The sequence below is a fragment of the Sus scrofa genome, chromosome 11, assembly GCF_054392235.1.
Source record: "Sus scrofa isolate SSC_HxYL_T2T_F1_AM1 chromosome 11, Sscrofa_HxYL_maternal_Yorkshire_Landrace_v2.0, whole genome shotgun sequence".
Classification (NCBI taxonomy): Eukaryota; Metazoa; Chordata; class Mammalia; order Artiodactyla; family Suidae; genus Sus; species Sus scrofa.
Window position 1 is genome coordinate 6,397,030 of NC_139393.1, and position 13,677 is coordinate 6,410,706.

Here is a 13,677-nt window from a genome sequence, read left to right on the forward strand (position 1 = left end):
CGTTTACTCAATGCTGGGTGACATGCACTTGTGTGACTGCTAGCCAAGCAGTGGCCCAGGAGAGCGTGCATGTGACAGTTTCCTGGTCTGGAGCCTACAGAATGTCAAGAAATGCTCTCTCTCTCAAGGAATGACCTGAGCATTTAATTGGCAGGTACCATCTAGAACTACGGGTGAAATTTCTAGAACATGCCAGCTGAACTCAGGGCTTGGGATGGGGGCTGAGAAAAGAAGGGCCGCTCCCGACTGCCAACAAACCCACCACCAGAGTGGCTTCTGTCCCAACCACATGTCAGGGATTCCTGCCGTCAAAGTCCCTTGGTTTCTGAGGACAAAAAATGTTTCTAGAAGAGAAATGTGCAGCAATGGGCTTCCAGCTACCAAGAATGTCTTCCATGAGATTCTCATGTAGTTGGAAAGGAGAATGGCTAAGAGTTAAGTTACCCTTCTCCAGACTCTCGCCATGTGGTCCCAACCAGCTGGTCCCCCCGCCCATGATGGACGGAACAGATCCCTCCTTCCCGCCTCAGCCCCAGAGGGGCACAGCGCCAGGCTGCAGAGGGCTCTGTTTCTGAGGGCAAAAACGGCAGTTCCGACCAACCATGGGGTCGGTGTGTGTATCTGAAATCTGGGCAACACTGGCGTCCCCTTCTTCACACCGTCATCAAAATGAAAAAACAAAACAAAACAAAACATCCTGCAAAACCTGACCTTGTGCTAGATTTCTGATGACGCCGTATGCAGTTTCCATCGAAATTCCTAGGAAAATTCCTAGGGTTTTTTTTTATAAGTTTTAGTAAAGTATAATTGACTTAACAGTATTGTGATACCTTCTGCTATTCACCAAAGTGATTTAGTTATGTACACACACATCTGTTCTTTTGCAGAATGGATTATCACAGACTATTGGGTCGAGTCCCCTGCGCTATACGGCAGGTCCCCGTGGGCCAGGCACTCCCTGTGCCCCAGTGTGCATGTGCCAGTGCCAGTCCCAAAGCCCCAGTCTGTCCCCTTTGATGAGCAGAGGTTTGTTTTCAGAGCTTGTGAGTCTGCTTCTGCTCCACTAATAAGTTTATTTGTATCCTTTTGAAATGCCACTTTCTTTACAAAGGTTCAGAACTGTATGTAAGACTGAACCAGGAAAAAAATAGAAAACATGAACAAACCGACCACAAGTACTAAAATTAAAACTATAATTAAAAACTGCCAACAAACAAACATCCAGGACTGAATGGCTTCACAGGCAAATTCTACCACACATTTAGAGAAGAAACTGCTTCCAAAAATGGCAGAGGAAGGCACATTCCCAAACTCATTCTCTGAGGCCACCATCACCCTGATACTAGAACCAGATAAAGATGCCACAAAAAAGAAAATTATAGGCCAACAACATTGATGAATATAGATGCAAAAATCCAGAGTTCCCCTGGTGGCTCAGTGGTTAATGAATCTGACTAGGAACCATGAGCTTGTAGGTTCGATCCCTGGCCTTGCTCAGTGGGTTAAGGTTGCAGACACGGCTTGGATTCCATGTTGCTGCGGCTCTGGTGTAGGCCGGCGGCTACAGCTCTGATTAGACCCCTAGCCTGGGAACCTCCATATGCTTCGGGTGTGGCCCTAGAAAAGTCAAAAAAAAAAAAGATGTAAAAATCCTCACCAAATCCTGCCAAACCAAATCTAACAGTACATTAAAAGGATCATACACCATGATCGAGTGGCATTTATACTAGGGATGCAAGGATTTTTCAGTATCTGTAAATCAATCAGTGTGATACAGCACACCGACAAATTAAAGAATAAAAACCATATAATCACTACGAAAGATGCAGGAAAAGCTTTTGACAAAATCCAACATCCAGTTCTGATAAAAACCCTCCAGAAAATGTGCATAGAGAGAACCTACCTCAATAAAGGCCATATATGACAAACCCACAGCTAACATCATTCTCAATGGTGAAAAGCTGAAAGAATTTCCACTAAGATCAGGAACAAAATAACGATGTCCACTCTCACCCCTTTTTTTCCCCACACCTGCAGCATCTGGAAGTTCTCAAGCCAGGGATGGAACCCGTGCCACAGCAGCAACCCCAGCCACTGCAGTGGCAACACCAAGTCCTTAACCTACTGAACCACATGGCAACTCTTAACTCTTGCCACTTTTATTCAGCATAGTTTTGGAAGCCCCAGCCATAGCAATCAGAGAAGAAAAAGAAATAAAAGGAATCCAAATTGGAAAAGAAGTAAAGCGGTCACTTTGCACTTGCAGATGACATGATACCATACATAGAAAATCCTAAAGACACCACCAGAAAACTGCTATAGCTCATCAATGAATTTGGTAAAGTTGCAGGATACAAAATTAATACACAGAAATCTCTCGCATTTCTATGCACCAACAATGAAAGAGCAGAAAGAGAAATTAAGGAAACAATCCTAGGAATTTTCTACAGAAAATCATTTGAAATAGAATTCTGCAAATGCAGGTCAGCCTCAGACTGCTGCCATTTTAAGAATCCCCCCTGGGTTTCCAGACGCACAACCCAGAGGCTCCGAGTCCAAACTATTCAGCCCAATGTGTTCATCTGTCTGCTGGGCAAATCCATCAGGCAATGATGTGAGAAGGATGACAAACATTATCTGTCACCTGACCTGCCTGTGCTGGCTGCTTGCTGGGGGTGCAAGGCATCTGTTACGCTTGCTTCTCAACAATCTTGGGCTCAGACAGCATCGATCTTAGTCCCTGAGACCAAAACCTTGGAAACTCAGTTTTACTGAAGCGTTCATGCTGGAATAAACGTGGGCTTCAGAAAGTAAGTGGGAGGAGCCACGTGTTGGGGATGGAGGTGGGGGGCGGGGATGAGTACCTGGTGACAACTGGCTTTTATTTATTGGCCATACCCACAGCATGTGGACGTTCCCACCTCAGCAGTGACAACACCCGATTCTTAACCACTAAGTCACCAGGGAACCCCTACAACTGACTTCTAAAACCAGAGAAGATGCTGCACATTAACCAAGCAGTATAACAGGTAATGTCATAAATTTGCTAAGAAATCCACATTTAAAGAATTCAGCTAACTTGTGGCTACGAGGTTTGAGTTGGTTTTCTTCTATAAAATGTAAAATGTTTTGGCCTGTTTTTCCTTGGAGGAGGATTTCGATGAACGGAAAAAAAAAGTTTCTCTTTAAAGTTTCTCCCGCAGAAATATGACAATGACGCCACTGAAAAATGTTTACAGGCTCTGTTCAGCCTCTCTTTCACTGTGCATGTCCTGGTTCCGACCTGCATGGCCTGTTGACCTTGGTGGCATCGCAAAGCACCAAGACCTCGGTTCAGTTTGGGCTGGAGGGTGACCTCCTTCATGCATCACCGCGTGGAAGGGGCGAGACAATGTGAATAAATCTGCAGATTGCTACTTTCTTCCCAGTGTCCCTGGTGTGTGTGTGTGTGGCCACGCCTGAGGCAGGCAGAAGTTCCAGGGCCAGGGATCAAACCCACGCCACAGCAGCAACCTGAGCCACAGTGGTGACAACACCAGATCCTTAATCCATGAGCCACCAGGGAACTCCCCAATGCCCCTGTTTGTTTCATGGCCCTGCTGATTGGCCCTGCCATACAATATGGGCAAACTGGACGACAAATACCAAGCGCTCAGTCACCACCCAACTCAGCAGCTCAGTGCTGGAGCAGAACATCCAGGCTCACAGAACCACCGTAAAGCGCAGCGGTTGGGGGCTTGGTGGGGACTATCGGAGGCACCTTTTCACTCCCTGGAAAGCCTGGCTTTTTGACAACAGCTTTTATTTTATTAATTTCCTTCTTTGTTGTTAAAAAACCAACTTTTTGTTGTTCTTTTCAGGGCCACACCTACTGCACCTGCAGCACATGGAGGTTCCCAGGCTAGGGGTTGAACCGGAGCTGCAGCTAACTGGCCTACACCACAGCCACAGCAATGTGGGATCCAAGCCACCTCTGAGACCTACACCACAGCTCATGGCAATGCTTAACCCACAGAGCGAGGTCAAGGAGCAAACCTGCATCCTCATGGATACCAGTTGGGTTCTTAACCTCCAGAGCCACAACGGGAACTCCCAATAGCTATTATTTTAAAAAGTGAAACCTGTTCATACAAAAATCCTCCTCCCAAATCTACTAGTTGGGGTCCTAGAAAGGGATCAGACCCTTGAAACACACTCATATGTATTTTACATATATGTGGGTATAATATATGTGGGCACTTACCCCCTGAGCGAGGCCAGGGATCAAACCCGCATCCTCATGGATACGAGTCAGGTTCATTACCACTGAGCCACAACGGGAACTCCCATATGCCTTTTCAAAAGATGCCTCTCATGGTGTTTCTTATCATTACGGAAAACCAAAATGAGATGCCAACACATCTGGCAGATGCTTACCAGGGGCAGAAATCCTCCAAATGAAATAGCATATTCTCCAGTAAATACTCAAAAACAATGAATGATGACCAGGGAATACAGCCAGAAAGGAACCACAGCTCCGCATTAGGAACTGGCTGGAGCGAGACAATCCTGAGGCAACAGTGACAAGTTTTGTGCCCTGAATAAAATGAAGCCTGCAAATTTGTAAGCATTCAATAAAAACGACAGCCCAAGACCAAATTTCCTCAGCAACAAAATTAATACAAGAAGGAAAATAGGACATGCATACAATGTTAGGCTGCTTGGAAGTTACAACTGCTTAATGAAGTGTATCACAGCTAACTTGGGTTTTAATAAAGTGTCACGAGGAGACCCACATCACTCTACCAGAAAAGAGACAACAAAACTGATGTTCTATTCAAGGCGGGAGTTACAAGCCCCTCGCAAGTGTTCCCTAAGTATTTGCAAATTCAGCTAATTAACAAGGAAGATTCAGATGCTCTGCCACCGTTGCTCTTCTTGATTCAAATTTTTGCTGTTGTTCTTTTTTTACGGCCACGCCTGCAGCCTACGTTCCCAGGCTAGGGGTTGAATTGGAGCTGCAGCTGCTGGCTCACACCACTGCCGCAGCAACGTGGCATCTGAGCTGCACCTGTGACCCACGCTGCAGCTTGGGGCAACACGGGATCCTTAACTCACTGAGCAAGGCCAGGGCTCCAAGCGAAGACTATGTTGGGTTCTTAACCCACTGAGCCACAATGGGAACTCCTCAAATATCTTTCAGTATTAGTGCTATTTAAAAATACCGTCTCACAAAGACTTTCCCAGTGAACACATCTGATATTCACAGTGCTCCATGGTCACACCCTGTGAAACACAACCTGTGCCTTTTGCAATCCTTCCTTCTCCAAGGACATGGTTTTTGAAACAGAGAAGTTCCTTCTGTCCAACCAAACTGCACAGGAGACTGGAGATCCTGGGACTGGTAACTTTATGCTGAAGTCGGTGGGCCCCGACAGGACAGCAGACATGGCCCGGCTGCCAGTGTTCACCCACCCAGCCTGACACCAGATGGACGAGTAGTGATGGCAGTCTTTCCCGGTTGGCCTGGAATCATCCTCAGTGTCAACTGCAGTGCAAAATTCCAAGTGCCCTGTTAATCACTTCCTGTGCTCATTTGACAGCTAGGACTGAATTCTTGCTGTGAGCCAGGCACTGCCCTGGGAGGCCCTCTGCAGATATAAGTAATTAAGGCAGATGTAGACCTTACCCTCAAGGGACTTACACTGACAACTGACCCCACACCCCAAGAAAGAGTTAGTTGCCAGATCTGCTTGCCTTTACAGGTCAAGCGGAGATCATTTTAAGCAGCCGTGTTTCTCTTCCGATTTCAAAGGGGATTGAAGGAGACGGGTTCTGCTCTCCTGCTTACTGGCTCCAGAAACCCTGAAGTCTACTGAGTAACACAGGAGCAAGAGATGAAAATAACTGAATGTTCATTTTTTAGGGCAAAGAAGAGAGACAGTCTGCCTTTACTCATTCAAGCGTTTGATTCTCAAGTCAGACCCATAAACCCACAGAGAAAGTTTTATGGGAATTTTAGTATGAATGAATTTTCCCCCATGCCCCTGGAGAGACGGCAATAAAGGTGTTTTCTTCCGTCCCCGAGTGCCAGAAAGAGCACAACCTACAACGGGGAGCGAGGAGAGAACACGAAACACGGTCTGTGGCCCCTCCCCCCTCAACCCAGCCCTCCCCCCTCCCCCCCCCCGAGCCCCTCCCCTCTTACAGGGGGCATTCTGCCTCCCCCAAGCCAAGATCCCCAGCCTGCTGCATTCCCAGGACGGTAACCAGCTAGGATGCTGTTGCCTCTGGTTCTCCAGCCCCCGCACAATGCAGACAGGAGTGTGGCGGGGCAGGAACAGACAAGTGACTCAGTTGAAAGCAGGCTGATAAGAGCTAAGGAGCTATTGCAGCCACGTCATGCTGCTCTTCTTCCATGACTAATCCCGGATCTGGGTAATTACACATTACACTTGGGTACCATGTGGTGTAGTTGCCTTGTTTCAAAGACTATTCCCACCGAAATGTAAGTCTGCGGTGCTGCCTTGAAGGCACAGAGCTGGCTCTTCATTGAACTCACCGGGAGGAAGACCCATAGTGTGTGGTTAGGCTGCTGACACTGACGGCTGGTTGTTTCTTTCTCTCCTTTTCTTTGGAGGGTCACACTGGCTGCATATGGAGCTTCCCAGGCTAGGGGGCGAATCAGAGCTGCAGCTGCCCGCCTACACCGCAGCCACAGCAACGCCAGATCCGAGCTGCGTCTGCAACCTACACGACAGCTCACGGCAACGCCAGATCCTCAACCCACTGAGTGGGGCCGGGGATCGAACCCTCACGGATACTGTGTTTTGTTCTTAACCCGCTAAACGACCACAGGAACTCCAGTTGTTTCATTTTTTAACCTGAGTGTGTGCCCGAGGGGCCTACGAATTTCCCTTCACGTGTTCTCAGGCCTCCAGCTCTAATGTGAGAGCCTAGTGTTGGTTTTTTCATCTCTCCCACTGAGTTTTGGAGATTGGCTGGCATGAAACAAGGAAGAGCCAAGGGACAAGTCATCTTCCTTATTCTTCCCAGCAATCCATTCCTCTCAGCACTTTATATGTCTTTCAGGAGTTTGCATTTCCTCCCTCTGAAGGTTATTTCATCTGTTCTTCTCTAAGAGGGAAAAAACAGTACCCTGCAAATGACAACCCCAAAAATGACTCATAAAATGACTCGCCCTTTTCACTATGTAATAACACATGCCAGCTCCTCCATCATAATACTCGCTCGGTGGACATGAAACAACATGGCATCATCAACTGGGGTTAACTCTGTAACCTTCAAAAGACATTAGCAACATTCCTGCCACAAATTTAGTAAAAACACTCTTTTACAATTCCAGCCTATCAGAGAATGCAGCTGTATTAAAGGACAAAAATCTTGTATTCCGTTTGGGGCTTCTCAATAATTAAGAAAGTTCTAGAACTAGAGTCTTGCCATTCATTTATTCTTCCCACGATATTCTAGGTGCTACAGATACAGTGGTGCACAAAATAGACAAAACTCTTGCCCTTCAGGGAGCAGATGACTGACTGACCGGTCCTTGAAAATTCTGGTTGAGACTGACACTCAAGAGATGCGTTAAAACGCCTTCCAGAAGTTTCCACAGCTAGACCCTTTCCTCCTTTCGCGCTCGCTAGGAAAGCCCCCTTTCCTACGGAGCAGGTGGATTTACGACCCCCTGCAAAGCTGTGAGCAAAGAGAATGGAGAAAATGGACGTCTTACCATTAATAAATATGTAGATTGTGGATTCTGCTCTCTTCTTCTTTGAAGGAGGTGTGGCTAGATATTTGCAGCTGTAGAAGCCGGTGTGGTTTGCCTGAGCTGCGTTCAAGGTCAAAGTGCTGCAGAACTGCTTGTCGCTCCTTCCACAGGTGGACTTCGTTATGCTGAGCCTCCGGCTGTCCTTCCTCACCGAGGCGGGCAGAGACCACGAATGGGCTGCTTCCCCTCTGTGATCACAGATGAGAAAACAAGACCGTCAACGCTGGGGCCAGTTCTGGAGCCTCCGTGTCATTGGGACGTGCTATGCTGCCGTCCTTTCTTGAGAGCTGTTTGGAGGTAGCCGGGGGAGCAAGGCCAAGTCGTCGTCTTTACAGAAAAGCGGCACATGTAGAAAAGCTTTCAAATCACTCCGAACGCTCCGGGCATCTCTTTCCCTAACTCCCCATGGTGAGTAATTCTCTCGCATGGAGGAATGAATCACCCTCCGGCTGAGGCTGGGTGCTCCTGCCTTGCCCTCTCGGCACATCACAGGGAACCGCTGCAGTCCACCTGTCTGCTCTGGGGGCCGCCTTTCCGCTCCCCTAGGGGATGGTTCTGCCTGCGGAAGGGCAACCAGACTGTCCCCAAACAGATACCGTCACTCACCTGCATTTGAGATACAGCGTCTGGCCTGCTTGCATCACGTGCTGGGTGCCTTTTAAACTCAGCTCAGGACCTTTTAATTTTGAACCTGAACTAGATCCTGGAAAACAAATGTTTGAAATGCGTTATTTGTAAATTGCCCTCCGGGGTGTTTTTTTTATCCTTAAGTTCTGCCTCGCCATAAAAGGTGACTTCTCATCCTGACCTTACTTGCACAGGTAAAAATGTACATCTAATATGAATTTATTTTGATTGACAGATTTTTTTCTAGTTCATGACTTGCTCAGAAATATTATCTCCTACTATGCCAAATGATCTAAATACTATCCAAAAGCCCATTAATTCAGAACATTAGTAAATTCATGCCATCCGGGTTCACAAGGCACCCGTGTTAAGAATATACGGTAACTTTTAAAAATTCTCTGGATTAAATGTGTCAGCCAAAATAATATTTCTAATACTGCACCACCAGCGTCGGTCATCTGGTCGGTCCTACAGGCTTGTCTGATCTTTTTTCTGTACACAAAAAGCATGGGCATTTTCCTGGGTTCTAGACACAGTTCAGTCATTAGTTGAGCCATGATATTTTGGGTGAGTCATTTTCTCTTTCTGAATCGGTTTCCTCATCTGGAAACCTAATTATAGACTCAAAGTCAGTTTGAGGAGCTCCTTCGTTCGTCTTGCATGACCTCCGAGTTCCCTCTATAACGGAACAGAGAAGAGGGAACTGTCCGCTCCTACGTGACATTTGACAAGTATATTTCACGGGGATCATCGGGAGACAATGAGACACTTTTGCATTAAAATCTACACATCTTCATACAACGTGATAATGAAATCCACCCCGGGGACGGGCTGCGAGACCCTCCTCTCTCCACATGTCCGTCTGTCATCTACAAGATGGGAGAAGGGCTGGATGACTTTGAACTTCTGTCCATTTCCGACATTCCCAAACCCACGAATCTTGCCGCCATTGCTGAGCCTCGGCTGAGCCCTTGTGGACTTGTGAGAAAGGGGCTCAATCAGGACCTCTCCTGCCTCCTCTCCCCTCCTGTCCTCCTCCTCTGGGTCAAAGCAGGGGGTCTGAGCTCAGGATTAGCAGGGATAAGGCTCAAGGGGACAGAGGAAATATTCTTGGAGGGAGGGAAGTTCCGTATGTGGAGCCAATCTTTGTGAACAGCTTCTACCTAAAAAAGAGGTTTCTGCCATGGAATCCAAGGCAAAGACTGGGCTGAACAGGTGTTAACAGACCTGCAAGAGGAGACACGCTTTCGGGATTCTGTGGTGAAGTCAGGCAGTGCACCCTAGTGTTTTTCTCAGGTCCTAATATCACAGGGAGCAGTAGATTCCATGAGACATCTGCTCTGCAGGCTGCACTCCTCCACTTCCTGACAGATCAGCTGGGAATCACTTACTGAACTGCTCCTCAGCCTCCTTGTATAAAAGCAGAAAGCCTCTGGTCCCTCATGGGGGCGGCGGCGGGGGGCACACCCTGGGGACTTGGTGCTTTGTCATCCAAGTGGCAGGCATGCCGCCTGGCACATGGCAGGTGCCCAATGTCGCTGAACCCCAGAAGAGCTGCCCCCCTCCCCCACCTCCGCCAGAGAACACTTTGTTGGGAAGGTAACTGCAAAGATGCTAAATTAACATTATCTACTTTGCTGGTGTTGCTGGTGATATAAATAAATATTTTAAAAGTCACTTTTATATACAATGGGCTCTGTGATCCAGTGATGGCAGGAACAAATGGCTCAATATTAACTAAATTTAAACTAAAATGATTGTTTCATAGAGATCCAATTGATCTATCAACTAATCTCACCGGTGAGTTCCCTGGTGGTCTAGTGGTTATGATCCAGTGATTTCATCACTGCAGCCTGGATTCAATCCCTGGACTGGAAACTGAGATCCCACACCAAGGCATTACATATTGTGCCCCCCCCAAAAAAAAACCCCAAAACCAAACCAAAACAAAACCCCCCAAAACCAAATAACCTCACAGAACAAGTCAACCCATCCAGGCACCTAAGGAGGAATTTTCTATTTTACTCATCTTTCTGAGTTTCCCAAGGCAACACGTAGCTCAAAATCAGTGACCCAGGAGAACACTATGTTTTTCAAAGCCATGTCCAGCCATTAATAACACCTGTCCTAAAATATGTCCAGGCCAGATACAGCTTCGGCCCTTCTTGGTGGCACAGAACTTTGGGGATTTAACTGAGCAACTGTTCACATGTTGGAGAAGATACAGCCAGGCTTCCTGTGGAAAATTCTGGCATTACCTGCAGGTATCCCCGTGGTTTGTGGGCACAGGATGAGCTTTCCCATCCAGGAGAAGCTCGGGGGAAGACACTTTCCTTCTCAAAGTAAGAGGAGATTCCTACCTTTGTGTGTGTGTGTGTGTGTGTGTGTGTGTGTGTGTGTGTGTGTGTTTTGGTTTCCAAATTGTATGAATCTTTATCTGTTCCCTACAATACCAGCACTCTTGACCCTTGTCAGAAAGAACCTGAGGGAGTTCCCATCATGGTGCAGTGGAAACGGATCCGACTAGGAACCATGAGGTTGTGGGTTCGATCCCTGGCCTCACTCAGTGGGTTAAGGATCCGGTGTTGCCGTGAGCTGTGGTGTAGGTCGCAGATGTGGCTCGGATTGGACCCCTAGCCTGGGAACCTCCATATGCCGTGGGTGCAGACGTAAAAAGACAAAAAGATTAAAAAAAGAAAGAAAGAAAGAAAGAACCTGAAACTTTAAAGAACCACCCAGATCCCAGAAGAGAGATGTGTTGTGTAGAGAAGATCCTGTTAAAAAAAAAAAAAAAAAAAAAAAAAGCCATATTCCCACATCCCTCTTTGCAACCCTCACTCCACCCTCCAACTGAGAGAAAACATAGCCAAGTGGTTAAATGAGACACTGAGGGGAAAAAAAAAAAAAAAAAAAACAGCATTACTGGAAAGTTTAGGGGGGAAATGTTAAGAAAAACATTTTACTATATAATTTGCCTGACATAATGAATTTTGTACTTGGAATGCGGAAGCTAGATAAAAGCAGTTGATGGAAACAGAAGGAGAAGTGTAAGAAGTGGCATTTCTAAGGGACACTTTGGGACACTGTCATCATTCAGTTAACAGGACACTAGAACCTCATCAAGATGGACAGAGGTACCAAGACTACAGTTTAACAGTAAAACTAATAGGGAAAAAGGAAAGCGACGTATTTATTCCTTAAATGCTCTAAAATTACGTTAGACCTTAAAAAATATATATATGTACTAGCAGCATGTGAAGTTCCGGGGCCAGAGACTGAATCCAAGCCACAGCAGTGACAGCACCAGATCCTAAGCCCAATGACCCACCAGGGAACTTTGGCTGCACTCGTGGCATGCAGATATTCTGCGGTCAGGGGTTGAACCTGAGCCACAGCAGCGACACCTTAACCCACTGAGCCACCAGGGAACTCTCTCAAAACGTTTATTTTAAATTAAGCAGTTTAATGTCCATATACCCACTTGCGTAACCAACGTTTAATTAACATTTTTTGAGCATCTCCTACACATCAGACCCTCGTTTCATCCCAGGACTGGAGAGCATGATGTCCCACCAGACAACTCAGTCTGTTCTACTCAGGAGTAGCTCAGAGTCACAGTGTCCGTTTAGGACTAAATCCACAGGCTGCTTCATTTTCAAGGGGGGAGTGCTGCAACTTAACAATGATCCCCCATCATGCAGCTCAGGTGGGGATCAGAACTTTCCACTGGTGGTCATGGCAGCCTAGAAGTCTGGTCCAAAAGAATTATTGTGGCCTCAGTGAACTAGGTGACCCATGACCTACTGCTTTCATCAAAGTCAACTACAATATAGTCACGAGGGTCAACGAGTTAGCTTTATATCAGGGAAATTCTTATTTCAATAAAACAAAGACCTCGATTCAATCAATAAAATGAAAAGGCAGCCTACAGAATGGGAGAAAAATATCTGCAAATCATATATCTGATAAGGGGTTAATATCCAAAATACATATTTTTAAAAACCCACCTACAACTCAGTAGCAAAAAAAAAAAAAAAAAACCTATAAACCAATTTTTAAAATAGGCAGAGGATCTGAAGACACGTTTCCAAAGATACACAGATGGCCAACGAGCACAGGAAAGATGCTCAGAAATCATTTATCACCAAGGCACCGCAAACCAAGACCACAATGAGGTATCACCTCGTCCCTAAAATGACTACTATCAAAAAGATAAGAATGAACGAGAGTTGGGGAGGGTGTGGAAAAAGGGAAACTTTGTGTACTGTTGGGAGGAATGTGTACTGGTGCAGCCACTATGGAAAACGGTACGGATATTCCTCAAAAAATTAAAAGTAGAACTATCATATAATCTAGCCATTCCACTTCCAGGCATTTATCTGAAGGAAATACCTGAGGTAGACGAAAACATGAACTTGAAAAGACGCATTCACATGTTCCCTGCAGCATTGTTTACAATTGTCAAGACATGGGAGCAACCTAAATTCCATCAATGGATGAGCAAAGAAGGTATGGTATATTTATATCTACAATGGAATATTACTCAGCCATAAAAAAGAATGAAATCTTGCCATTTATAACAACATGGATGGACGGTGAGGCATTATGCTAAGTGAAGTAAGTTAGAGAAAGACAAATGCCATATGATCTCACCTACATGTGGAATCAAAAACAAAGCCAAAAACGAAGTGCAGACTCTGGAAATGGGCTTTTCACGTGCTTCTTTATTAGAAAAAGCTATTAAGGTCAAGCAGAGTGGGTTAATAACATGAAAAAGCCAACACGTGTCCGTGGACTTCTGTGAACACTGACACTCTGTGTTGCTCTTGTGTGGAGACTTTGCTCATTGTCTGACTATCCTGTATTATCTGGTCCATAGAAAGAGAATAAAGCTTTACGGCTCTTTAATACACAGCCCTTCTCTTCCGTGTGATGAAGCTCTGGGAGGAAGCCAGGCACAGGCTGTTTGAAGAGGTGGCTCTCATTTCCCACATGTACTTCACTTGGCAAAAGGGGATGCTTTCTCTGACCTCAGTGGGAAGAGTAATTAAAAATTCCAAGTGAAGTAAAAGGCTTTATTTTCCAATCAAACCAAAAGCCAACTGGTTGGGGCTCTTTCTTCAAAGCTGCCTTGCTGTCCACTCAAAGAGGGAACTCCCACCATGGGTCATTATGAACCAGACAGCCTGGCCACTCACTTTTAAGAGTGAGAAAAAGCTCTTATGTAAAGTTTGACTAAAAGCATCTTTAGAAAACTGCTATTTTTGTTGATGTAAATAACG

At 46.0% G+C, this 13,677-nt stretch overlaps 1 protein-coding gene across 1 annotated transcript in view; it reads right to left on the bottom strand.

Moving 5' to 3' along the window:
* Positions 1–13,677, bottom strand: part of FLT1 (fms related receptor tyrosine kinase 1) — a 174,609-nt gene that overhangs the window by 137,978 nt on the left and 22,954 nt on the right. The window contains exons 2-3 of the mRNA XM_001925740.8: positions 8,375–8,471; positions 7,730–7,956 (exon numbers count right to left, since the gene is read on the bottom strand). Of these exons, the coding sequence (XP_001925775.6) occupies positions 7,730–7,956; positions 8,375–8,471 (324 nt within the window). The remainder of the gene's footprint in view (positions 1–7,729; positions 7,957–8,374; positions 8,472–13,677) is intronic.